Source organism: Neurospora hispaniola (genome assembly GCF_033458365.1).
Source record: "Neurospora hispaniola strain FGSC 10403 chromosome Unknown B0T23scaffold_3, whole genome shotgun sequence".
Lineage (NCBI taxonomy): Eukaryota > Fungi > Ascomycota > Sordariomycetes > Sordariales > Sordariaceae > Neurospora > Neurospora hispaniola.
In genome coordinates, this window is record NW_026944408.1 from 1,594,456 (window position 1) to 1,619,298 (window position 24,843).

The window sequence follows — 24,843 nt, forward strand, 5'->3', positions numbered from 1 at the left end:
ATAGGGCAAAGTTGTGAACAAATGAAAACACTTTCTCTCCTTCATTATGACAATACATCCTGATACATTCACGTAGTACCAAACATGTGTAAAATCCATCCTCCCTTGTCCGTCCTTCAGTCTATAAAGCGTGTTCACCTATCTTTTCAAAGGAAGATACTACAGTAGACGTACAAACGTACACAAGTTGTTGGAAGAAGCTTGGGGGTAATGCGGAGGATATACACATGTACGTAGGAATCCAGGGTCAGTCAAGGTTGTGAAGGCGGGGGAGCCCAGGGTAAGGGGGAACCCAGGTAGTCTGGGCCTCGGCTATATGGTGTAAACTACATGGACGGGCGACATCGTGCGATTGGGATGTGGGAAAGGTTTTCGAGGTACGGGGGAACATGGTGCCCCTGGGCATTTTAACTTATATTGCCCATCGGTAAAGGTAATGTCAGCAGATTGTCTTGTTTTGTTCGATCTAGTTCTGAGCGAGTTATGCATCGGTCGGTGTATATGGTTCCGTGCTTAGGGGGTCTAAACATCGAGGCGAGGCATAGTCCTCATGTTTGCAAAGGAATTAAAGATGAAAAATTCCACGATTGTATCGTTGTCACCACGCTTAGACAACACTGTAACAAACATCAAGAAAACAAAAAGTGTTGTGTCAAAACCAATCGTTCCACCCATAGATCCATTGAACCTAATCTGTACATATGTATAGTGGTAGTAATATTGATAGACCTTGCCATCCATAAAATGATTCGTGGCCGCTTAAATGTTCTCAGCATAAAATCTTGTGACAACAAGAGGAAGTAGATCTATGCCTATCTCTCCTCTTCTTTCAACATTTGGAGACAAATAGTGTTTGGATATATCCCCATTTCAGCCCATATGCTCATCCCAACCCTCATCGCGTGGTATCATTCTTTTGCTTCTTCGTGCGCCAACAGATACTTCTGCGGCGAGCCCCCCTTTGTGTTCCTCATCCAACTGACCCTTTACATTCATCCCAATCCACCCCACACGCGGCTCAATCGTCCGTCTTGCTTCACGGAACAGGGAAGAGAGTAGGATGCGTAGGCTCTTCCTTGGATTCTTCTTTTGAATCGGTTCCACAGGCTGAATCTGCTTCGGATGTGACCAGCTTTGCAGCGTTCGATTAAGCTTTAGTGTTGCTGCTCGTCCTTGTTGGCGCAGCAGTGCTCGCCCCGAAGAAAGTGCTCTTTCATCCAATGGCATCCGGTACGTTACGTCGAGTAATAAAACCATCATAAGTTCGACGTTCCGCAACATGAGTATTTGTGATGAACTTGTTCGCCGGGCATCTTAGGTCTTGAAGGGTGACCACAACTGCTCCGCAGCATTGAGCTTAACAAACAGTTTGTACCTCGTACTAAGAAATATGATATATAGCATAGCGGCTTGGCCGACGTAAGGTACTTTGTAGCGCTGCTCGGAAGGAAGGCAGCTAAGTAAAGCGTTTTCCGCTGTGGTACTTTCGACAAAATCATCGATGTAAAAATGGCTCGGTGTCGGACGAAGATACGTGGAGTTTGTTGGATCATAGGAATCCAGACTCAGCCAGAACTCTGTAAAGTACAAAAAGAAGAAGTTAATAATCCGCACAAACGATAACGAAAAAGGGTGATGGATGTGCTGGCCCGGCTGAACCCAGCGGGTCACGAAGGGGTGCGGGAAGTGACAAAGCTAGGACTACCAGCCGAGTTGAGTGATGTCCGAAGAAGTACGAGGCCAATCAAGATTGCGTGCCCATGCCGTCCTCCCTTCATCACCTCACTGAAAAGAAAGGCACCCCCATTCACAGCCACCTAGCGGAATTTTGGCTCTACATACCTGACGATCTTCTCATCTTCTCTCTCGCGGGGCTCGATTTGCAAACTCTTGTCGTACATCTCGTGCACGTCTCCGGCAGCTTGCATATTGGTCAAGATATACTCCTGAAGTTCAGGTACTGGCTGTAGCGAATATGCGACGTTTTGATACTGCTGGATATCTCCGATAACGTCTGCGGTCTTCGCCCGCTTCGCAAAGTTGATCTGGTTCGTCTTCTTCAGAACCGACGGGATACCATCTTCAATGAAGGTAAGATCCGTAAGATACACACCTAAGAATCTCAGGTTAGCATTCGACCAGAACATAAGGCTTCACCATGGTTTCTTACCAAAGAAGGGAATGCATGGAGGGTTGGACAAATGCAACGCCTCTCTGTATTCACCAAAGTTCTTAGTACTAGCCATGAGCTTTCTCATGGTTTCAAGCGTCGCGAGAACGCGCTGAGGAATCTGATCCCATGTTCTTTTCAAGCGGGCAATGGGTGCGGTTCCCAAAGCTGAAATGATCGATGTAAGTGTAGAGAAGTTGTTAAGAGCCCGGCACTTGTCGGCAACGGCAACGAAGTGTTTTATGACGACAACACGCTTCCTAACATCGGTTTGCGCCAAAATCATCTCAGCCACCCAGTTGGTCATCTGGTTCGAGTGCAGAATAAGGGCCTTGACATTAGGTGCTGGTTCTGGCTCCCCTTCGGCAACCTTCTTCTGCCATGTCTTGTTGAGACATTCTGTAGACTTGATCTTGCCATACAGGCGCGACTCGATGATAGTAAGCTGGCGCGCAAATTCAGTGACATCAATATCCAGAAACTTGAGCTTCTTCATGTTCTTTGGCATGATTGGCGCAGGCGTATTCTGGTTGACCGTCTGGATCATGCGACGAACATTGACTTCCTTGCCGCTCCGCCGCTGTTCCAAGACGGCCATCAAGCCCTTGGAACCTGGTGTCTCTGTCGACTTCACTGTCTCATTGACGAAGTTGTAGACATCAAGGATTAGCTGCTTTGTCTCCTCACTCTGATCTTCCATCCAAAAGTTATCGAACCAGTTCTTAAGAATGTTGACCACTCGGAAGCGGATAAGCTTCTGCTTGCTATCACGCCACTGCTCATACTGGGTCTGGGTGAGGCCCTCGGGTGGTTGGATGCCGAATCTCTTTACGAGTAACTCGAACAGTACGCGAGCCGAAGTAAAGGACTTGTACGTCAACAGGAAGGTGTTATTGAAGTTCGAGTCAAGCTTGTCGTGGCGGGTAAGCTGCTCCACCAAAGCGAGGAGACTACCACCCTTGACGACGGGCGGCTGCACCTTCTGATCCCAAGATAGCTCAGCTTCGTAGTCCAGACGCAAGAACTCAGGTGTGTCATCCACAGGCTGAATCGGCGTGGGATCTTCTCCGAAGAATTTCTTCATCTTTGACGGGTCACCCTTCCGCTGGAACGTGGGAGCAGTGGGATCGCCCTCCGAAAACGATGCTGAGCTCATCAATACCGGTCTCAAGAAGGCAGAGTCAGTCCTCAAGTGCCGCTCATACGGCAACGAGTCACCTCTGCTGAGCGGTGCTCGTTGCATAGGTTCACGTGCACGAGCTTCTGCTTGTTGCTGCATGACCATCTGGACTTGCTCTGAGAGTAGTTGGAGAGAGAAGCCGATGTGCGAGGAGTTGGTCTCCAATGCTCGAGCACACTGACGAACATAGTCCAATCTCTCTTCCAAAGCATGGCCCCGCACCTCGGACCATTCATCAGCGAGCGGGCCAGCGACGGCCTGGCAGCCAAGCACCAGGTCGGAAATGTTGTCGTACAAGCTTTGTTTGTTTGTCGCAAAATCAAGAAGCTGCGGCTGCTGGAACCCGTTGCTGCCAAGGCAAGAAAGGTCGATAGACTCAATCGTGGCAATCCATGGCTTGAACATGTCCACGACCTTGCCACCGGCAGCGCAAATATTGTTGCTGATTACTTCGTGCCTGAAAGGCGTCACCACCTTATCCGTGACAACCAAGCTCTTGTCCAGTTCGCGAATGCCGGAAACCAGCATGCGCTTCAGCTCATCCAGCCTTTCCAACAACTTGCTGTCGAGGATGGCAGTGGGCTCCACTACACCCTCTTCATCATCGAGGAAATTGGAGGTAATAGGGTCGTGAGGGCCGAGGCCATTAGTCTGCCAACTCCCACCAGAGGTGGACCCAATTACGAACCCAGGGAACAGCCGAGGAATGTCTTCACCTCTCTGCTGCCTAGCAACTTCGACATAGCTGTAAACTCCCATGAGGACGCCATCAGCCTCCTGCAGACACTTTTGGACGGACTCGGCGTTGGGCCAATCGGCAGCAGCAATGTGCGAGGAAATCACGAGCTTGGAAAACTTTGACATCATATCGCGGAAATGAGGGTATAGCGCCTTGTTGGTCGAGATGATGGAAGGCTGGCCTGAATGGTTGTCGGTTGTCCCTGAACCAGCCGCCAGGAGAAGGCGCAAATGGTCAGAAATGTCCTCGGCGCGGGCAACGTACTCGGACCGGTGGTTGTTCTTGATGGCCTCGCGATAACGGTCAATTGCCTTCTTCATGTTGGCAACCAGTCGGCTCCAAGTGAGAGGTTGCATAGAACCATCGTCAAAGAAGGATCGAGGAATTGTAGCGGCGGTAGGGAGGTTGAAAGTCGTGCTAGTGAATGCGGTTGTCGATGTCATAGGCACTAGATGGTGATTGCTGCTGAAATATGTCTCGGTACGGCCCCTATTACCGGAGGGCTGTCCGTTGATAGAATCCATGGACGTGGACGGTGAGACGCCATCGTATAAGCGGCGGTTCTTGGGCTGTATTGGAGTAAGCCCCTCATTGTCCTAAAAAAAAAACAGCTGAGTGTGATCAAGTTTTGTGTGAACTTACAAGTGATCCTCTGGATGCAGTCATGAAAGTTTCACCCTCGACTTCTGAGGCCGAGGTGATATCGTCTTCATCCTCTTCATCCTGGGTCAAACCACGTGCCATCATCTCGGGAGGCGGCCTGGTCCGGTCGGGTATCGTCACATTCATGCGGTCACGGGGACCGGTCTCGTTAACAGAAGCAGGCGACTCAAGCGGCAATTCATTGCTGCTCTCGCCGGTCATGGTGTTGTAGTAGAACAAGTGGCCCAGGGGGGTGGCTTGAGGGATCCAGAAATCAGCCCTGGATCGATCGCCATCGGTTCCCTCAATGGGAAGAGAATCAGGGTCATCATCGCGATCCGATGCATCATCCTCGTCAAAGCTCTCGTGGTAGACATCGTGGTCTTCGGCCTCTTCCTCCACTACTTGTTCGGGGTTGGCCTTCTCCTCGGTCTCGCCTGGAGCGTCATCGGGGCTAGCGATTACCTCGCAGTAATTACTGGGAAACCATCCTCTGACACCGTTGATGACACCATCCCACCAACCGCTTTCAAGCTGTGTGATAACCTGGATTATATCGCCCTCGTGAAAGCTAAGACTGGTCCTGTCGTCTGCCTCGTAATCGTACAGCGCGCGGACATACATGGTGCCCGCGGGCGCCGTGCCTACAACGCCATTCATGGAGGAAACAGGGTCGGTCGCAAAGAAGAAGGAGGAGTCGTTGGGGTCGACCAAAGTCGTCGCGTGGCTTGAGTCGGCGGCAGCGGGGTCGCGTCGATCGTAGGATGTTTTCTGAGACTGGGTATTGTAGGAACTGGTGGTATTCTGACCCTGAAGTAGCGACACAGGCGTCTGTGTCATTAGCATATTGAGCGTGTCGTGGTGACGGGTAGAAGCAAGCGATGGTGTAGAATATCAAGGGCCGAAGATCATGTTCCGGTCGCTGAGCCTCGGGTGGTGTAAGTAAGCAGGTGATGTACAAGTAACCTTTGCAGAAGTCGAGCGTCCAAGGTGCGCTAGGTCGACGTAGGTAGATGCTTATGAGGGACGGATGCACTTTGTCCCCTATTTCAAGGGTCTGACGTCGGCGGGAATTAGATTGGAAGGGTGATCCAAAAGTTTACTCGGCGCTAGAGGCTATGGAAAGAACAGCTGTCGCGACAGACGATCTGAGTGGTCGAAAGGCTGAGGCGTCGGCGGGTAAGGAGTGGTGAGAAAGTGAGGCAACACGGGCATCGATTCGCCGACCGCTCCTTGGTGTGGTGGTCTTGTAAAGCGCTGGCTCGAAGAATAAAAGAGTCTAGTGAGAGAGAGAGAGAGAGAGCTGATGCAAGATCAGATATGTATGTAGGTATACGTCCAGGTAACCGGCGTGATGATGATGACGACGGTGGTCCGAATTCCTGTCGGTCGCGACACGTCCTTGTCTTCCGGGCCGTTCTCTGTTCGTAGAAGGGGTTCTCGGTCGAGGCTACGTTGCCTGATGCTCTTTTGTCGAGTTTGGATGGCGATGACTCGATATGATATCGGTTTCTCGGTGCCCGCGTGGCCAGGTCGTGAGGGTCCAGGGGGCGGTTTCTGGCAGTGCTGTCGAACCTGAGCGGATGGATGGTCGAATTGTCTCGTCACTTTCCCGGCATCCGATTTGCCCTTTTGACTGAGGGTTCAACCAAGAACCTGGAAGTATAGGTTGTTCGTCAGTTGGAGCGGAAAGACTGGACGGACCTATATCCGGCAAGGGGGTGAGGTGCCTAGGTGAAATGCATTGGGCGGGGGGGGGCGTCTCTTTTTGAGAGGGAGCAGTCTTCGAAGGAGGAGAGACGGGAGTGGATGCCCCCTCGCACTGCACTGGTGTGTGGTAGTAGGACGAATGGACAGCCAGCCAGGTCGTAGGGAGCACTGGGCGCATTGGGACTTGCCCGGCAGCCCGGGCACCTCCACTGTGGGACTAAGGTAGAGGGGACGGAGGGTCCTCACTTTGCGAGGCCCTCTTTCCCGCTCTCCAACGGTTCTGGACCTTTGATTGGCTCGTGCTCAATTCGTCTCTGGGACTGATAGGTAAAAGGTAAGGAGTGCCCTGGATGGGGGATCCATAACATTATGGACCCTTTCGGCTATTCACTTTCCCTCCAGCAGGCAAGCCCTCCCCTCGTTCAACTGAGTGCAAGTCATTGCTCCGTCCCCTTGATAGCTTCCATCGATTGAACCTAGAGGTACGTGTACTCCAATTTTGAAGAGTGCCATTTGCGACAAGTCTCTTTTGTTGGACATACCCATCTCATCGGGAACAAAGAACACAGCATCAAATCACCAGAGGTCCAATATTATGCACCCGATAAACTAAACAAAAAGAGACAGTCGCATCGCCGGCCTCGACCTCGCTGATCAGTACACTAGACGGATCAGTACGGGGTACAAGAAGTGCACATTGACTCGTCGAGGCTCCCATCACTCGCTGGAGACGAAAAAGAGTGGACGGACTCGGCTGGGTCTCGAATTGGATCCCATTGGCGAGGGCAGTGATTGGCAGCCTCTTTAGTGTACAAGCCAAATAGCAGCTAGGTAGTTACACTAGTGTACACCCAGAAAGGGAAGCACGGCCCCGACCACCTATGCAAGTCACTCGGTGCTGCAGTCGGACAATCAGCCCTCGATGTGGTACCTGGCGCGAGGACCTACGCAGTAAGTAACGAACTCTGAGTGAGCTGAGGATCTTGGTGTCACGTACAGTTGCTGAGCTTTCACGGAAATACTGTGTTCCCTCCCTCTCGACAGCTGGACTCTTTTAGGTCGGTTCGCTTAGAACGCGATGCCATGCTTTATCCAGCTGCTAATTTCTGCAAAATAAAAGAACCAGTCGGCTCCTACATGGATCAGGAAATATCGTTTTCAAAAAGTCAACTTTCCGAAATAAAGATTCGACCTCAGCTTCCCAGTTCAGATCCCGCAGAAAAGGGAAACGATCAGAAACGGTAAATGTTTCGGTGCGGGTTCCGGTTTCGTATAGTAGCACTTCTACAGGCTTCTATAGTTACAGCTCAGTACAACTAAACTACATAGTAGGTAATCAAGAGCAACCTAAGCGGGGCAGGCACCCTTCAGTTCCTCAGCTGGCAAATAACAGCGAGAAATTCTTCTCCATGTTGCATTCTCCTCTTTGCATCCGCCATCGTCGACAACCATGACACGCGGCAGCGTTCCCAGCAGTCCGGACAATGATACATATGGCTCGGACTCGTTCATCTCATCCAGTATCATCTGAATCACGAACCGTCCAAACTGTTGTACCACCAGGCAGGTCCGAGCGACAGAATATATTCCCGTTACTATGGAATAGTCAGTCTTTTATCCTCCTCTCCGGATGGCGAGCTGAGGAACCCATGAGCCCCCCACCAGATCATTCGATAAAGGATTCCCCCGCTGGAAGCCGTTCCGGCTGTTCGCGTCATCACCTTGAATTAAAATGACCGAATATAATCCAGCAGTCCAAACCGCAAAGAGACAAGCTCCGGCCACAACGAGGGGGTTTCCCTTCCACGGCTCTTCCACCATGCTTCCGCGCCTTCTGGAAACAAGGACTTGCACGAAATGGAAGCGCTCAACAGCCGTGCAAGGCGTGGAAGCCCCACGGGTACGGTAAGCTACCGTCCCTTAATTTGCCCTGTTGCACGCCATTGCTCGATCCGTCACTGGCATCGTTGAACCGTTACACGCATCAAGCTTGTCAGCCGGGCAGGGTCTCCAGATCTGGAAATGTCTTCATCGACCTCCATACCAAGAGCTGGGCCACGCCTGAGACCGTGATGCTACCAGGTACTAGCTGACTAGGTATGTACATACCCTTGTGGCGTCTCCCTGTCTTGTCTTTCACTTCTTCCCACCCCTGAACATGTAAAGATGACACGGAGATGAAGAGCCCCCCACCCCCATAAAATATATCGCAACTATAAGAGCCTGCGCCTCCATTCGACGACAACTGCTTGATTAGGAAGCCCACAAAGTCTATCAATGCCCTTTGTCGATAACGAGCCGTCCTTTGAAACTTCATCACCACATCACTCATTCTGATCAGGCAGGTCAACCAGATGCACGGGAAGCTCCCAAGGCAGGACCCAGGAACTTTCGGCCTCTTCCTATCACCTCCCACGTTTTCTTTACTCCCCTGGAAACACCCCTCTAGTTGAGGCCTTTTTTCTTCCCCTCCATCAGCCTTTCCCCCCACCCCCCACATAAAGTGTATGATGAAACAGACTAATCACTGAGGTCCGGCCGGGTTGGACCTGTGTCGCCGGAATTACAAAGCGTACTGTCCAGACATATCCAGATGGAGAGGGGAGAGGACATTAGATTAGGTTGAGGTAGTTCACCTCGTGGCATTCCATCTAGAAGCAACGGACATCCCGTCGACTAGGGGCCCAAGGATGATGGCTCGAACCACTACATGATGAAGAAACGTGGGACCCCAGACGTCGGGACGGTAGCAGGGCCGCTCTCATGGCTCGGCCAGACCAGACAAGGGAAGGCCAGTTAATCGTCACGGATCACAATGTCAGCGGAAGCAAATGCTGGGACTAGGGCTAGGACTAGGGGAGTTCGTGTCCTGGCGTCCGTTACGATGAATGGATGCCATACACATACCCGCATGTTCCATTGTTCCATTGCCACGTTATGCATGCCACGGCCCCTGAAGCCGAAGTCATGAGGTTGCGTCTGATGCCTTGCTTTAAAAGGAAAAGGCCACGGCTATCGGCGGGTTCTAGGCCTCGAGGGAGATTAAATATTCAAAAAAGCTTAGGGGGGTGGCACGATTGGAAGTAAGAGCCAAGACCAAAAGTAACGGATGCCATGTGAGCTCTGGGGTGGCCGCAGGAGTAAGTGACTGCTACATAGGTGACGAAAGAAGAAAGAGCCGTCCCTGGTCCAAAACTATTCAGCATCTGAAACGATACTCCTGGACGAGAAGCCTTATAAGCCTAGACCTCCGGAGGAACTATGAAGAAAGGCGATACCAATATCATAAAGTGATCTTACCTGACGAGTTTCCATCTAAGCCGTCAATCAGTACCACAAGCGAAGTGTCACTCAAAGTCCGATACTTCGTAACTCACCCAAACACCATTTCTACTCTTTAATCATTCCCGCTCAAAGACTATTCATTCACTCGCCAAACGGCCCCTGCGGCTACGAACACTGGAGCATTCACACCCCTTTACTTTTGTGTGAGCGGGCGAATAAGCCGATACTTCACTCAAACCGGTAAAAAAAAAAAACGATATAATCCCATCGTAATTCCAACCTTTCAGATATCTCTGGCTCTAGGTAGGTACCTTACACAATCATCATTGTCGATGTTTCAGACAAACGACACGGTAAGGATCGTAAGAATTGTCGGGTGACACGGTATATGGAGAAATGAGCTCATTGAGGCTGAGGCTGAGGAAGGACAGGGAGGCAAGTGGAAGGAAGCAAGGGGCTCTGTACTACCTGAGGGTATGTAGAATCCAAAGCCCATGCAGATTCAAAGAGTCAAGTACTTTCTGGAAGGAAAAAAAAAATTAAAAATAAAGCAATAAGGAAAAGTTGATGGGTTGGTGTGACGAGATTTCCTTGTGGGACAAGTGAGGCCTTTCTTGATGTGCGAGAAACAATGAGCGCGGCGCGAAGATCTTGGTTGGAACCAGTCAGCTTCATGGCCATGGCTTGACGCGCTGGGTAGGTACCTTACCTCTAAGTCAATCCGTTTTCCCACGCCTTGTTTGTCTATGGCACCTCTGGAGGTGTAGAAACGAGTTGACGAAGTGTCCTAGACATAACCAAGGAGGATGTTGAATAATACGAGAAAAAGAAGAAAACAGCATGCAATTGGGCAGGGGTGGAGACGACTGAATAACATGATTACGATGGAGCCCTGCTGTAGACAATGACAGAACTCTCGTAGAACGAACCGGTGGAGTTACAAAGAATTCCTCGTATTTTGTACGTGTAGAAGAATAATGGAGGTTTCTCCCGACGGTACTGCAAACAATATGCAAGTACGGCGGCGTCTTGAACATGACACTCAACGAGTTATTGACACTACAAATTCGTACAATAAAGAAAAAGATAGAAAACTGAAAGCGTTGGACAATGCATGCACAGTTTAGGTACGTGCTTGTAAAGCAGAGTACTACCTAGCCAAATGCGTTGTTGTTGACACCCCCAACGGTCACGTTCTGCCTCTCCTTATCAAGTTATCCATCGACATCGTGCTTGAACTTTAGCGGTAGCTAAGGGAGATATAGCAGGAGACGAGGAACGCATCAGGCAAAATAATCAACATTCCTGGTGCCACTCGCCTCGCAATGGGTAGGTATTCGACTGATAAGCACACGGGAGATATTCCTCAACGCGATGAAATATAGATTACCGCTCTGGGTGGCACTCGTCTTTTGGAAAAGTGTCTGGTGAAAGCGAGATAAGAGACAGGACAGGGCAGGACAGGACAAGACAGGATAGTACCGTTGTCCTTGGTCACGGTGTTTTTCAGCCCATTCATACCCAACACCTATTCAGAGTCTGCGCCTTTCCATGATGCATAGACTAGACTACCTAGTTATGTATCACTGGTAACTGGTATAAGACAGTCATTTAAAGGGTCTAGTGAATTGTGTTCTTTCTGTGTCCGCAAGTCTCTACAAGGTCAGGTTTATGCCACGCCTTGCCTGCCTGGCTTTCTTACTAGAGGGGCCTTTTCGAACGGTCAATAGCACTGTACTGATACAGTCTTGAGCTGTTCTGATGAATTTATGGTCTCCTTCAACCCTTTAACCTAGAGATGACAGCCAGAAATTCTTTGTATCAGTTGAAATGTAAAGCACTCGCCTGAAATTGATGTATATTACCTTATTGTTTATATAAAGCCACACTTTTGATCATGATCTTTACAGCGTAGCAGATGAATTGTACCATACATGGTCACTCATAGTCTCGCTGGCATAGGTGGGGAATCTCGCCATGATACTGTACCTAGCTGAATCGACAGATGATGGCAAGAAAATATCATGCTTTGGCTTCATAGGTACCTGGTATGTTGTGTCCAAATTGAATCAGTAATCTTCCAGGCGGGGCACGGCCTGTATCTTTTGCCATCTACCTATCCGTAGAGTAAGAGGAAGCGGGAGGGCAGGAACGACCGAGAGCAGTTGGACTGACTGCTCGCTCTTTCGCACTCGCCCACCATTGCTCCTTTTCTTGTGTACCCTCCAACCGCCATTTTGGGACAGAAGCCCCCATTCCGCGCCCACCAACACCGGCATGACCCGACAATGCCACAAAACTGACCCTACGGCAAAGACATCAACGCTAACTAAGTCAACTAAATAACCCTACTAACCTAGTCCATGTCTTGCTTAGGAACCAATACTCTTCTTTCGAGAAGATATGGAGAACAAGGTAGCTAGGTAGCTGACTAGTAAGGAGCGTGGAATCTCCCCGGCGAGATCGATCTCATTATCTATGCTCCAATCTGCTTTGTCGGGCCTTCTGCTTCCTAGGATGACTGTATAAGGTTTTCGAACTATTATAGATCCACGGAGTCTGAGCCGGGAGAGCGTAAAGGGACACTTGCTGCTCACTGAGGATAATGTACCTTGTGAACATCCTAATGAAGTGCCTATCCATATTTCAACGTGATTTTTGCTCTCTTTCCTTCTTTTACCACACAGCTCCTTATACTTAATGATCTATGAAGCCTTCTTCAAAGGCTGGGCTGATCAGTAATTCGCCATATGGCCACTCAACAGTGAACAAAGATAACGAGCAAAATACGACTAACGAAAGAAACAAAGCACGATAGAAGAAAAGTAAAAAAAACGTCAAGAATACTGCAGAACTGCAATCCTCGCTCGTAAACGACCCTACAAGGAGAAAACGGTTCACCGAAGATCTCCACCTTGTCACTTCAGTTGTCGATCTCTCCATCCGTTCATCCACCGGCTCGTCGACCCAGCCTGTCCACAGGTCCACCCTCAATCGTTCGATCACCCATGTATGTATGTATGTTCTCTTCCCGCATTTGTTGGCCAAAGCTACAAAAAAAGATGACGAACCCCATTTAAAGCAGACCAGTGAGTTTCCAGAACAGCAAGAGACCAACAGACCGATGGTTAACGAGACCAGAGTGTCGTGTTCGACAAGGGGTATGTAATGTAGAAATGCACGGAACAACAAAAAGAAGAAAAAAAAGGAAAAGCGGTGGAAGCCACTGCACTGCACTTGAACAGTGCCAATCACGTTGGCGTTTCGAGCCCTACGAACGGAGCATTTTTATTTTATTTTTTTTGCAACGTGGATCCCGTCCCGCACCGTCCGGGCAATTACCGAGTCACGACCGGCGGGCCGGGTCAGGGGAAGAAAAAAAAAGGGCGGGCCAGATGGCATGATGGAGGGGGAGCCCGAAGGGGAGGGGAGGGGTAAACGGAGATGACGATGTTTCTTGAAACGGGTGGCAGGTACGTACGGGGTATAGATACCGTGGGTTTTTCGAAACTTACATACCCCGAAGCAGTACGTAAAAGCAGGATGATGTGGACAATGAGATGATGAGGGGAAGACACATGGAAAAAAAATTAAAAAATTGAGGGACCCTTGATGGGATGGTGGGATGGCAAGCATGGCATGACAATTTCATAGCAGAAAGTCGGCGATAATGTAAATGTAAAATGAGGGGGTTACTGTGATGCGAGCATGTAGAAATATGTATGACTGATGACAGACATGCAACACACTGCACAATATCAAATTTGGCATGTAATAGGGGTTTCATGACTTTTGGTAGTGTTGCTGCAGAGTGTCTTGTGCTCATCACAATGTCCATGTTTTGAAAATGCACCTGTTGTAAACATGAAATGCATCTTGAAGAGAGCAAGATGAAAAAGAACCCGAACAAACGAAACAACGAAACCTGTGTTCTCTGTTCCTGGTGCCAAGCTCATAAGGAATTTATGACAAGCCAATCGACGTCCAGGGGCCCCTTTTTTCGAAGTTACCCTAACGTGCTTTAGCTCAAACCCCGTAAACAGGGATCTCTCGTGGTGGGAAAACGATCCCAAGCTAGCGGATCCAATGTCTTTGAACCCATTCGTTCGCTGAGCTCCCCGGAAACCACCCGCGGCCTCCCCACTTGAAAAGACACGAGGATTGGCTCACGGTGCCCATTTCCAGCGGGCTGAGGTTTCCTCTTCAGTGGGGGGAAGTGTCCGTCTGCGGTCTGACACCGGAACTCGTGCGGGTGGTGGTGGGGCTTGTGTTCGCGAACGGAAGATGAAGCGAGCAGCGAGCTGGTGGGTTGTTGCTGGTAATATTGCTGCACTGTTTTTTCTCTCATCTCTCTTGCATGTGCTGTTGACATTCGAAAAAATAGTGATGGCTGCTGAACTTTGGGGAAAAGGTTTTGTCGAAAAGACTGCTGAAACATCACCTCTGTCGCATGGGAAATGGCCGTGTTTGACAAACGATTGACCAAAATCAATTCCCAAAATAGTACGACGGCGAGCCTACCGTTAAATGAAAACATAGGCCGTTTGATCTGGTTTGCCAACCATGCCTGGGTGTTCAATCTCCAAGTGTATGACATAGCATGAAGAGATTAATGATTGCTGGTAAGAGCATGAGCATAAACTGCTCGTCATGAGGAAACGCCTAACGAAATCCTATTAGCCGACCGAGTGACCGCGGCAGAACGGCAAACACCAACAACAGCATGTTGCCCGAGAATTGTGCGTGAGACAGGCTTGCGAAAGAGAAGGCCAAGACACTGCAAATCGCGATTCGCTATCCACCACTGTGTTGATGAATGGAAGTACCACGCAGTCAAGATGGTCCCCCGATGTGGGCGCGCGGCCATGGTTGGCCCGTCGACAGGACTGGCAGCATTCTGCCCACTGGTTTCCGAGAACGCGTTTCGATACTGCACACCAGCCTCTCCATTCATCTGGACGGGAATGTTGCGCTTGTGCTTTTGGTCTTCGGGAACCTTATTAGTGGACCGATGGAAGATTCTTCGAAGAAGCTGGGGAGGTTGCATCCATGGCGCTCTACCTATCCCGTATTCTAGTGGCAGATCAGGTACCCCTCCTCGAAGTCACTCTCATCTGCCATCGTCTTGTGTCGTGTGCTGTTGTGTGCTGTCGTCGACCGTCGTTGCGGTGGCCGCTGGTCCAATGTCAACCTGGGAAGATTGGAGAACGAAAGCAGGTAGCAATTATGCCAGACGCGGTCCGCCCGCCAGCGTCCATGTGAGTGCAACCCACCAAAGACGCCGGCTTGAAGGCCGGATTTAAGTTCCACATCACTGGCGATGAGTGAGCGAACTTACACAGTACACTGGAAGCGGTAAAATGGGAGGAAGGGAAAATGCAACGACGGACGGCAACCAAAGCCGGTGCCATTTCTGCAGCAATCCCGGAGTTCGAGGCAGCATATGGGCGCAAATATCCCAAAGGACATGCCCTTCTCGGAGCCGTCGGTTGCGATGCCTTGTGCTAATCTCGAAAACTTCCTTCTTGCCCAATCCTTCTCGTTCCGCGGCCCACGTCAACACAGTCAGAGTGGGATAATTTGTATACCTCTTAACAGCTTGCGGTGCAGCCATCACCGACTCTTCATCTGGCTGCCTGCTTGTTGATGTTTTTGCTTCGTAGTCCATGGACGTGAACATGATGGTCTCCCCTCTTTGACGTGAGAGTGACACCTCTTGCCCCTTCTACCCCTCTTGCCCCTCTTGCCCCTCGTGAGCCCCTCTCATGAACCCATCTTGGTCTTCCAAGTTGAAAGGTCAGTCTCGTGCTGTACAGTGTGGCCAGCGAGATTGCGGTACACTAAGTGGGAGCGATAACGCGATGTTCCCCGGATTTGCTGGGATTTCGTTGGCCAGGCCGCCAAGCCGCCAAGCCGCCACTTGGTCGGATCTGCCGCTTGGAAGGTAAAAGCGAATCCACAGACGTCGCTTTTGCCCTGGTCGCCGCCGGCTTCCACGATACCTCCATCTCCGTGTTGTTTTTGATGGCAAACACGGAATTCTTGTGGAACCGAACAGCGTGGTGATGGATCGTCGATGTCCATACGAATGGGAATGCCCATGTGATTTCTCGTTTCTTTGGTACACTACTCCAGAGCCCTGAAGTCATAATCATTCGTGTGATTTAACTTTCAACAAGGAACTCCGTATACACCATTCGCACGCCTTTGTGATTGGCAATATTCGAGTAAAAAACAGCAGGATGGCTGCTGAGGTTGGTCGCTGGAGTGTAATGTGCTATGAGCTGAAATTGTCGGCCATCTTCCTTATTTCTTTTCATTCCCAGGTCCGGATTTCCAGGAGTGTCCGATTCGTTGGCTGGGGGTCAGGTAATGCAGTGTACAGTGCTTGTGAGGATCTTGGAACACTGTCTTTGTATCCGCATGTTGGACCATCAGCATCATTGCAGTGAAGTAGTTCGTGGTGTTTTTTTGACCCCTCGCGCAGTGCAAATATGTTATTCCAGCGCGTTGGTGAGATGGAAAAAAACGTGGGGCAGATAACGGCGAAGACACGCGGGTCATAGTACTCCTAGTGGAGCTAAAGCAACTACTGTACAACCCCTCTGTTGTTTTTGTTTCTTCGCGCAAGCATGAGCGTTTTCGCCGTTGCTGGTGCGATATGGGCCGGCCCTGTTGTCAATGATTGTCGCCGCATCGAGTCAGCCATCGCAGCATCTCGCACAAAGTGGTTCCGAGGAAGGTCGGTCATGTGCCACCGTCAACCATTGCGGTAACCCACAATAATCGCTACAAGTAGCGGGGAATCCGTCGGTAAACACCGCCCGCTCAAGGTCAAGCCGGGAAGGACAAGGCCCCGGCTGGCTGGCTGACTGGCAAGACTGGTGACAAGGTGAACACCCGATGACAAGACACGAGCTGAGACGAGCCGAGGGGCACCGCTGCCCGGCGGGAAACCTACCCCTCGAACCCCTCAATTTCAATGACATCCACTCGGAATTGGAGTCTGTCCTTGGGATTTGTCGCCCCCGCCATCCCACCAGCCGTCATGGGCCACCTTTGGTGTGATGGTTTGTAGACCCCTCCTTGACGGCGAGAAAGCTCGAGGTCCAGAACTGAAGTTGAGGGGCACAATAAAGCGAGCCTTGACAGCCCCAGAGAGCACAGCCGATGTACATTCTTGAACAGAAGTGTGGAGCTGTTCGGTAACATGAAGCTTTGCCTGCTCGCCGGTATGCATGACATAGAACTTCAGAGCCCAAAGTAGATTACCTCCGAGTCTCGAGAGCTGTGATCACGAGATATCACACTGAATCGATCGATAGCCAGTCCTGCCAGTGGCTGAAGAGCACGTCGTGGGGTCCGAGATGTGGCACGGAGACCCAGCAATTGGATAAGAACGTTGGGATTCCTCATTGCTTCGGTCCCAGCCTCACTTTTGGAGATTGTACTGACGGTGCAACAATGGAACGACGGGCATTGCAGCAGCATCCGTCATGCAGGTCAACCAGGGCAAGCCAGGGGTTGTCTTGGTTGCTAACTTTTGAAAACGTGTTGCGACCTCGATGTACCTGGGTACGACAGCTCCCAGCTTGCAAGTCGTTCGTCTAGAACTTGTCTCATGATGTCTGGTTCCTCGTCTCGAAAAACCGACGTCCTGGTAGAGAAAAGATGCCCGGAAAGCGACGTCGGTCGAGACTGGACATGTCGAGGAGCGGCATGGAACATGATGCCGTTCCGCGGTAGGTACACGCGCCTTAGACGCTTTCTCCAACTCTGTTACAGTGTGGGTGGTGCAGCAGCCCCGCGAATTCAATTGTCGACTATCGACATCCAACGACATAGCTCCCGACCGTCATTGATGCTTTGCGGTGCCCTGGGGACGACTTAATGCCAACACATGGAACTCGGATTCCCTCGACAACAAAATGCTCCGGCTGGGCTTGGGACACTATGGTACAGCGATGGAACAACAGCCCTGACCCACTGATTTCTAGCATCTTCAATGGCTTCTGTAGAGGTAACCCAAGCACTCCGCCCCTCTACCCTGCTCGTCACAAATACAACAGAGGCATGCCCGTTACGCCCGGGCACACGTCCTGGCATAGGTAGGTACCTAATCACGATATGGCGGTCAGTGACTGCAGCGCGCCAGACAACTCATCATCAACCACGAACCACAGATAGGATTGCGGGGCCCAGCCCAGAGCCAGGGCCCAAGTTGAGAGACCCGGGTCAGGCGGGTGTCAGTGGGAGAAGAAGATTCATGCGAGCATTTCGGGTTCCAAGTTGATCTGCTGAAATATGCAATGTGGAAATTCGCCTATCTCTGTGTACTCGTATGTAACGTAAATACGGTGGTGAGGTGTCGCAATCCAAGTTTGCGTTCCAGTCTGTCTTCCACCGTGCCGTCGCTGACAATCAACTTTTCCGCGCCGGTGTCGCGCGCCCGCATGACTTCCGCTCTGGCCAAACGTAACTTTTGCCCTGGATGGAGGGGGAAGCGGCATAATGTACCTGGATTGTATGAATGGCCAGGGCGAGTGGAATTGACTGAAGCTGCGGCAGCTCCAACCTCAAGTGCCCGGGCTTCAAGCATGTCCCCATTCGACATTACATACTCCGGCAACACGCACCGCACCATGGAAGCATGGCAGCATGACTGCTGCTTCAAATAACGACGGACATCTCAGCGGCGGCGGGATGACGAGGATCCATGAGACTGCTCGGGGAGGGGCTTGGGAGGGCAGATCTGTATCTGGCCAACTGGTTTCTGGATGCACTGTGTGGTCAAAGAAATTTGATGACGGGTCTCGCAACACGAAGCAACACGCTTCGACACGTTAGCTGGCCAGGTACCTACAGAGTGGCATAGCGCCATACCGTCGGCGAAAGCTGCGCCAGAAGAAACATTTGGGCCTATCGCTGAGACGCCCCTGCCCCGCGCCTTGCATCCCGGCCTTCCTTCCCCTTTTCTGGTCGACATGTCAAACCCGCCCCACCTTGGCGAGGTACTCGAGACATGACCGGCCAACAGCTGTCCAGTCACAGCCGGCGCCTTTTTGCTGGGAGCGCGCAACAGACACACAAAAAAGAAAGGGAAATGGCCTTTCTCATCTCAGACTTGTGACGCACCTCAGTTTGCGAGACTCACCGCTCTGGAAAAGGTGGGCAAGTGGGCAAGGTGGGCAGCCCGCGAAAACAGGTGTCCCAACATTGCTGGCTTTCACCACGAACATCTTTTGCTCTCGGCAAAGCCATGATGTCGAGTGCCTCGATTTTCACTTGCGACTTGCAAGACCGGATGGAAAGTGTTATGTTTAGGTAGAGGGGTAGGTAATCCTGTCCCGTCCCAACCACTGGAATTAAAAACCAGGGAATCCGGCCCATTTATTTGTAGGCTGCTCATCGGAAGGGAGGACGTGGGAGACAAGCCTGTCGTACCCTGTACCTTTCGGCACCCCTCGATCAGGCGAGCTAGGCCAAATCGAGAGTCTGCGAAAATTTGCGAATGTTTGGCACCTGCGGTTCAGTTTCGTAGCGGGCGTCGTCGGGTCGGAGGGGGGTTCTGGGTGCTAAAACGCGGTGACTGCACACTGGTAAGGTACGACATCTGAGGGAGGCCTGTCGAGGGTGACCTACCTACCTAATTGCAGGGCACCTGCCCGGCTTACTTACCTCTACGACTTCCACTTCCATCCACCAGTCGTTCCCTTGAGAGGGCCACCCCCCACACGGTCTAGGCTCGCTGGTTTACACACGGTGCTGGCACTGGCACAGGGCACTGCACTTCAGTTTTGGCTGGCACACCTCCGTCCACCTCACTGGCACTCGCAGCCCCAGTGCAGTACAGCCGGAGTGCAGGCAACGGGAAACGGGCGTGGGAACTGCGCGTGGAACTGTCCCCCTCTCTCTGCGCAAACCATCTTTTCTACCCCGTTCCCCCTCTTCTCATTTTCCAAAACCCCTCCAGCTTTCCCTCCCACATCCATCCCCATCCCCATCACCACCACCCACGCCAGCCACCACGACAAAAGGTCGGCATTCCACGACCGCATCCGCCGAACAGTCTTTGCTTCCCACGGCAAGACGACCCCTCTGCAATTCAATTGGCAGGGGCTTCCCTCACCATCCGCCACGGTTTCTTCTTCCATGATCATATCACCAATGAGCAGCTTCACGACACAGAGTCACGTCGACACACTTTAAGTCCTACGGGAGCGCCCGCGAGCGAAGGAGTCAGGCGATCTCAACTATCGTTCTGTGCGGATCAACTGGACTTCCGACCACCACACCTAATTGTCGCCGTCCACGTCGATCCCGTTGTAGCAGTTCGAGTCATCCGCAAGAGGTAGCGAGGCAGCTTCACCACCAGAACCGACATCCCCCACATCCAAAATGCCAGGCGCAAGCGTGGCTGTCGCGCCTACGACGGCGCCTGCAACGACCACACCAGCACCAACATCAGCATCAACACCACGAAAGGCGCCAGGCGCTACACAGCCAGAGAGAAAATACAAGTGCCAGTTTTGTGCGAGGGCCTTCAGCAGGAGCGAACACCGCAGCCGCCACGAACGTTCACGTACGCTTCCTTTCCTCTCCTCTCCATCACTCGTCTCTTTGCTTTCGAAGCACTTTGTCGTTCATTTTCTTTATCCTCCCCAAATAGTCGCGCTAACATACACTTGCAGACACCAAGGAGCGACCATTCAAGTGTCTCAAGTGCAGAAGCACATTCGTACGACGTGATCTCCTTCTCCGACACGACCGCACAGTCCACGCCAAAGATGGCGGCATACCTCTTCACAGCGACGGGAAGCGTCGCGGTGGTCCCAAGGCGGCTCCTCGCCCTGCCACCGGGCCTGCCAAGACTCCCATGGACATCGACACTTCAGCTCTTGAGCAGTTAGAAGCCAGTAGTGACGGTATATTTGATGTAGAAACCGCTGCGATGCTCGTTGCTGACCTTCAACATAAAGCCACCTCCCAGGCGCGAGCAAATGGCGCACCTTACGATGGCAACGGGACCATGTCCTTTTCGCAAACCAGCACTCCGACTATTGAGCCCTCGGTACCCTTTACCAACGGTGCGCTCGGTCTTCCCCAGTGGGACAGCTTCATCTCCAACGACTCGAAAGCGCACTCGGTCATCTCGGGTCCCGGATCCTTCGATACGTCTCATCCCAACCATATGGCCCCCATGGGCGGCCAACACATCAACGGGCTCCCCCTTTCGTCGCTCCCGGCTTCGGTGAACGGCACCCCCACTCCCCAGTCGCCATTTCTGCCGCACCGCACCCATACTCCTTTGGATGCCACTCAGGCTCACGCCGGCCAGAAGCCTCCCCCTCCTCAGATCAACAGCGACGAGGAGAGGAACATGATTCTGGACAACATCCGCGCCCACGATGCCGAGCATGCCCTCCCAGAAGGATTCCGCGTCCCGAGCTTACCGTCGATTAACCGGTACCTCGCGACATACTTCGGCTTGTTCCATCATCATCTACCATTCCTTCACCCAGCTTCGTTCGAGCCTACCCGAGTCTCACCACCGCTCCTTCTCGCCCTACTATCGATCGGAGCCTTGTATGCTTTTGATCAAGAGAATGCGTACATGCTTCATATCGGTTCGAAGATCTTGGTGAACCAATTTCTTCAGCATAAGGAGAATTTCAGCTCGCGCAAGTGCCCGCTCTGGACCATGCAGAGCTCTCTTCTCAACATGATTTTTGCCAGCTGGAGTGGTGACCCCAAGGGATTGGAATGGGCTTGCTCAATCAAGAGCCTTCTCGCCAACATGGTTGCTGGCAACAGGTATGAGCTCAAGCTTCGCCAAGAGGCTCGTGAAGGACGCCCCCCAACACGCGCCGAGTGGGTTGAGGATGAAGGTTGCAGGCGTACGTACTATGCGGTATACATCTTCTTCGGTCTTCTCACCCTCACATTCAACCACACCCCGGCCATCAACTTCAACGAGTTCGAAGACCTGCAGCTCCCAGCCACCGAATTTCTTTGGAACGTCAAGGTTGCTGATGAGGTGGCCTGGCAAAAGCATCTCGAAGCGTCTCCCGCTCCGACATTTATGGTGGCCCACGATAACCTCTTCCAGGGCGAGACGCTCACGTACAGCGCTTTTGGAACGCGTGTTATGATCAATGCGCTCTTCTTGGAAGTTTGGTATCATAAGAGGAGTCCCGAGGCTTTGCAGGATGTAGTGACCGAGTACAAGCTCAGACTCGCCCTTGAGACGTGGGAGAAATCTCTAGAGTTCTGCGAGCACGAGACAGTAGCGGCCCCCCTGCACACGCCCCAAACAGGTCATCCCTTGATTTTTAACGCCAAGGCCATGTATCGCAATGCGCGTGCTCGCTTGGAGGTGGACTTGAAGACGGTTCAGGAGGCCCTCCGGTACCATGACTCCTACGAGGTCGCCGCTGCCATGTCAAATGCCCGGGATCGGGTAAGACGCTCAGGTGAGATGATCAAGGTCATTCAGGTTTGCTATGACTGCATTGAGACTGCGGTCGATACTGGTGTCCGCTGGGTGGCTCGTACCTCGCCCACAAACTGGAGTATCGAGCACCCATTGGGTGGCATGGACCTCATGATCATTCTCAGCCTCTGGCTCTATCGTCTGGAACATGACGAGGAGCAGGCAACGGAAGAGGAGCAGGTCATGTACAAGCGTGTGCGAGAACTGTTTGCGAGGGGGCTTCAGGAAAAGATTGACGGCCACCTTGGCGCTGTTGTCGCGAGACTCTGGGCCTCAATGCTTGGTGAGGTCGTTGTTTGGGGGTAAGTGATTCCCGAGGACAGTTATTTGACTATTTTCGGCTAACGTGATTTTGTTTGCAGCATCACCCGTGTTATGGCTGACTCCTTCCGCCTCCATGAGCAAGCCCTCATCGGTTACGTGGATGACATTGAAGCATCCCCCAGTGTCACGACCCCTTCGATGACATCTCAAGGGGCCGACGAGGACAGCGTGTATTAGTTGTGACGAAGTTGACGATCTTATTTATGGTTTGTGAGGGTGGGGTTTCGGCATATACCTTTTTCGAGCGGTTTTGGGTTCTCGTCATTGTTCGGTTTCCTTGCTTTCAGCATTTCATTGTCGCTTCTTCCCCACTCAAGAGGGACTTTCCAATCTCTGTTTTTCAATGGCTTCAGGGTTCATCGGCGCGAGGGGGTGGGGGTTTGAAGGGTTTCCTTGATAATTCTTCTGGGGTAGCTGTGGCATTTCGCGTCTGCATGGTCGTGGTATTGGGCAATGATGGAGGGACAAGTTTGGTAATCCGGTTTCGCATTGGTCCCGAACGGCAGGAAGGAGGATCAAATCGCGCACAAACGCTGGCGCAAGCCTCTAATAATCCGCAACACCAACACGGTTGCTGGTCCCATGTGGGAAATTTTTTTCCTTCTCACCTTGTCTCGTTAGCTACGGCGCCCTTACCGCTTTATAATAACCCTTTCACGTCTTTGCCGCTGTTGTGTGCGGCGGCAGACATCTATCTCCTACTCGATTTATTTCTTTCAGCTTCTGATACCTTTGTTCTACTATAGTTCTTGGCTTTGTGGTCGTTGTCTGTTTTGCTTGCCGAATCTTCACACGTTCTGTTTTCCGCCTTAACATTCCAGTATTAAGTTTTCCTTATTTCCTTTCTCATTACCCTCCTCTGTACTAGATATCAGGACTAGGGACGCTGTTTCTAGGCAGAACAGGTGGACTGTAGGAGCGAACGGAATTGTTGGGTTTTGTTCTTGGTCTTTTCTTGTTTCTTTGATCGTTTTCGTTGGGAATGAATGAGCTTTGGTTTGGCGCATAGTTAGCGAGCTGAACTCAAAAGTTTGTTCAAAAAATAGCAAATCTCCTCACAAGACTGATAGTTAATTCCGAATCGGTATAAAAATGTCAAATCTCTCTATCCTCACTTCTACCTCAAGGTCGTGAATTGCGTATACAATGTAGACTTGGTGGGTTCGTTGAAGTGGTCTCGATTTTGTCCATATTAATTCAATAAGGTAGTGTAACAGAAGTTCCTGCATGTAGCCACAAATCATTTTTCTATTTTTTTATTTTTTTTTTCTTTTTCTTACTTATACTCGCTATCGCCTGCATGTCTCACAAATGCATGAGTACATCTTCTGAAGGCCGGAAACGCCACTCAAGTAGTGCTCCGACTGACATCCACTGCATTGTAAGCTTAGCTACAATTGAGTTCTCATTTGCCTTATAAGTATTTTAAAGAGGATATCAAATAATTTCCAGAGGCAAACGTCACTTAAGCCATCAAGGTTCTCTCAAAGACGGCTGAACGCGCTTGAACGCGGTATAATCTTTGGGACCAAAAAGACGAAGCTCAAGTACGTACCTCTTTCTACCTGGTGTGAAAGAACGCGTTACGGTCCTTTGCAGCTGGATCTCAACGTCAAACTCTCGGGTCGCGCTTGAAAGGGAAGGAACGCACGTAACGGGATGAGGGGAGAAGGTCAGATGGTGGGAAAGAAAGCCTGTGTTGAAGCAGGTACCCGTCTGTTCGTTGCCGATATTGCTTCAGCTTCTTTCCTTTTTCGTACACGAAGTCTTTGATCCCCCCGCCCTTGTCTCTTTTCAGTCACGCAGTCTCAGCTCATTTCCTTCCGACATATATCTTCACAGTCGAGGAAGTTTCGCTCGTTCACCGCGCACAGGTATGGTTAACCCGTCTGCCCAGCCCTTGCCTTGCCTTCACTTTGTTCTATCTTTCACTCCATCGCCAGAGTCAGTTTCATCCCAGGTAAGCTATCAACGTCTCATCAACAACTGAACCAAACACTGGAATCGCCTTCATAAACCATACTCCATTCTTACATATCGTGCCTTACCGCTACCTCCTCGTTCTTCGGTCGTGTAACGGCTGAATTTCTGACAACAGTCTGAGTAGACTCCGGCTTGGACTTCAAGACACGCAGCAAGGAGAGACGCGATTCACTCGGTGTGTACCTCACATCACAGATTTCTTCCGTTTCACGGCCGACGCGCGCTTCGGGACTCGGAAACCCATTTCCATCATTTCCCATTCAACAAAGAAAACCACGAACCCTGCGTTTCATGAACCTGTCTCAACTCCCGCCATA

General features: G+C 51.2%; 3 protein-coding genes across 3 annotated transcripts; 1 reads left to right on the top strand and 2 right to left on the bottom strand.

The window, feature by feature from the left end:
* Window positions 1–837: 837 nt before the first annotated feature.
* B0T23DRAFT_109088 (uncharacterized protein) lies at window positions 838–1,596 on the bottom strand. Its single transcript, XM_062831835.1, has one exon. It carries the CDS (start codon window positions 1,279–1,281, stop codon window positions 871–873), a length of 411 nt encoding a protein of 136 aa, XP_062693905.1. The 5' UTR covers window positions 1,282–1,596; the 3' UTR covers window positions 838–870.
* Window positions 1,597–1,817: 221 nt separating this feature from the next.
* On the bottom strand, window positions 1,818–5,577 carry B0T23DRAFT_427480 (ras guanine nucleotide exchange factor domain-containing protein; the record flags this gene model as incomplete). The annotated part of the gene is made up of 3 exons (XM_062840064.1): window positions 1,818–2,113; window positions 2,171–4,658; window positions 4,732–5,577. The coding sequence occupies 3 exons, from the start codon at window positions 5,575–5,577 to the stop codon at window positions 1,818–1,820; spliced, it is 3,630 nt and encodes a 1,209-aa protein (XP_062693906.1).
* Window positions 5,578–20,005: 14,428 nt separating this feature from the next.
* On the top strand, window positions 20,006–23,036 carry B0T23DRAFT_109200 (uncharacterized protein). The gene is made up of 3 exons (XM_062831836.1): window positions 20,006–20,308; window positions 20,418–22,521; window positions 22,582–23,036. The coding sequence occupies exons 1-3, from the start codon at window positions 20,125–20,127 to the stop codon at window positions 22,718–22,720; spliced, it is 2,427 nt and encodes an 808-aa protein (XP_062693907.1). The 5' UTR covers window positions 20,006–20,124; the 3' UTR covers window positions 22,721–23,036.
* The last annotated feature ends 1,807 nt before the right edge of the window (window positions 23,037–24,843 follow it).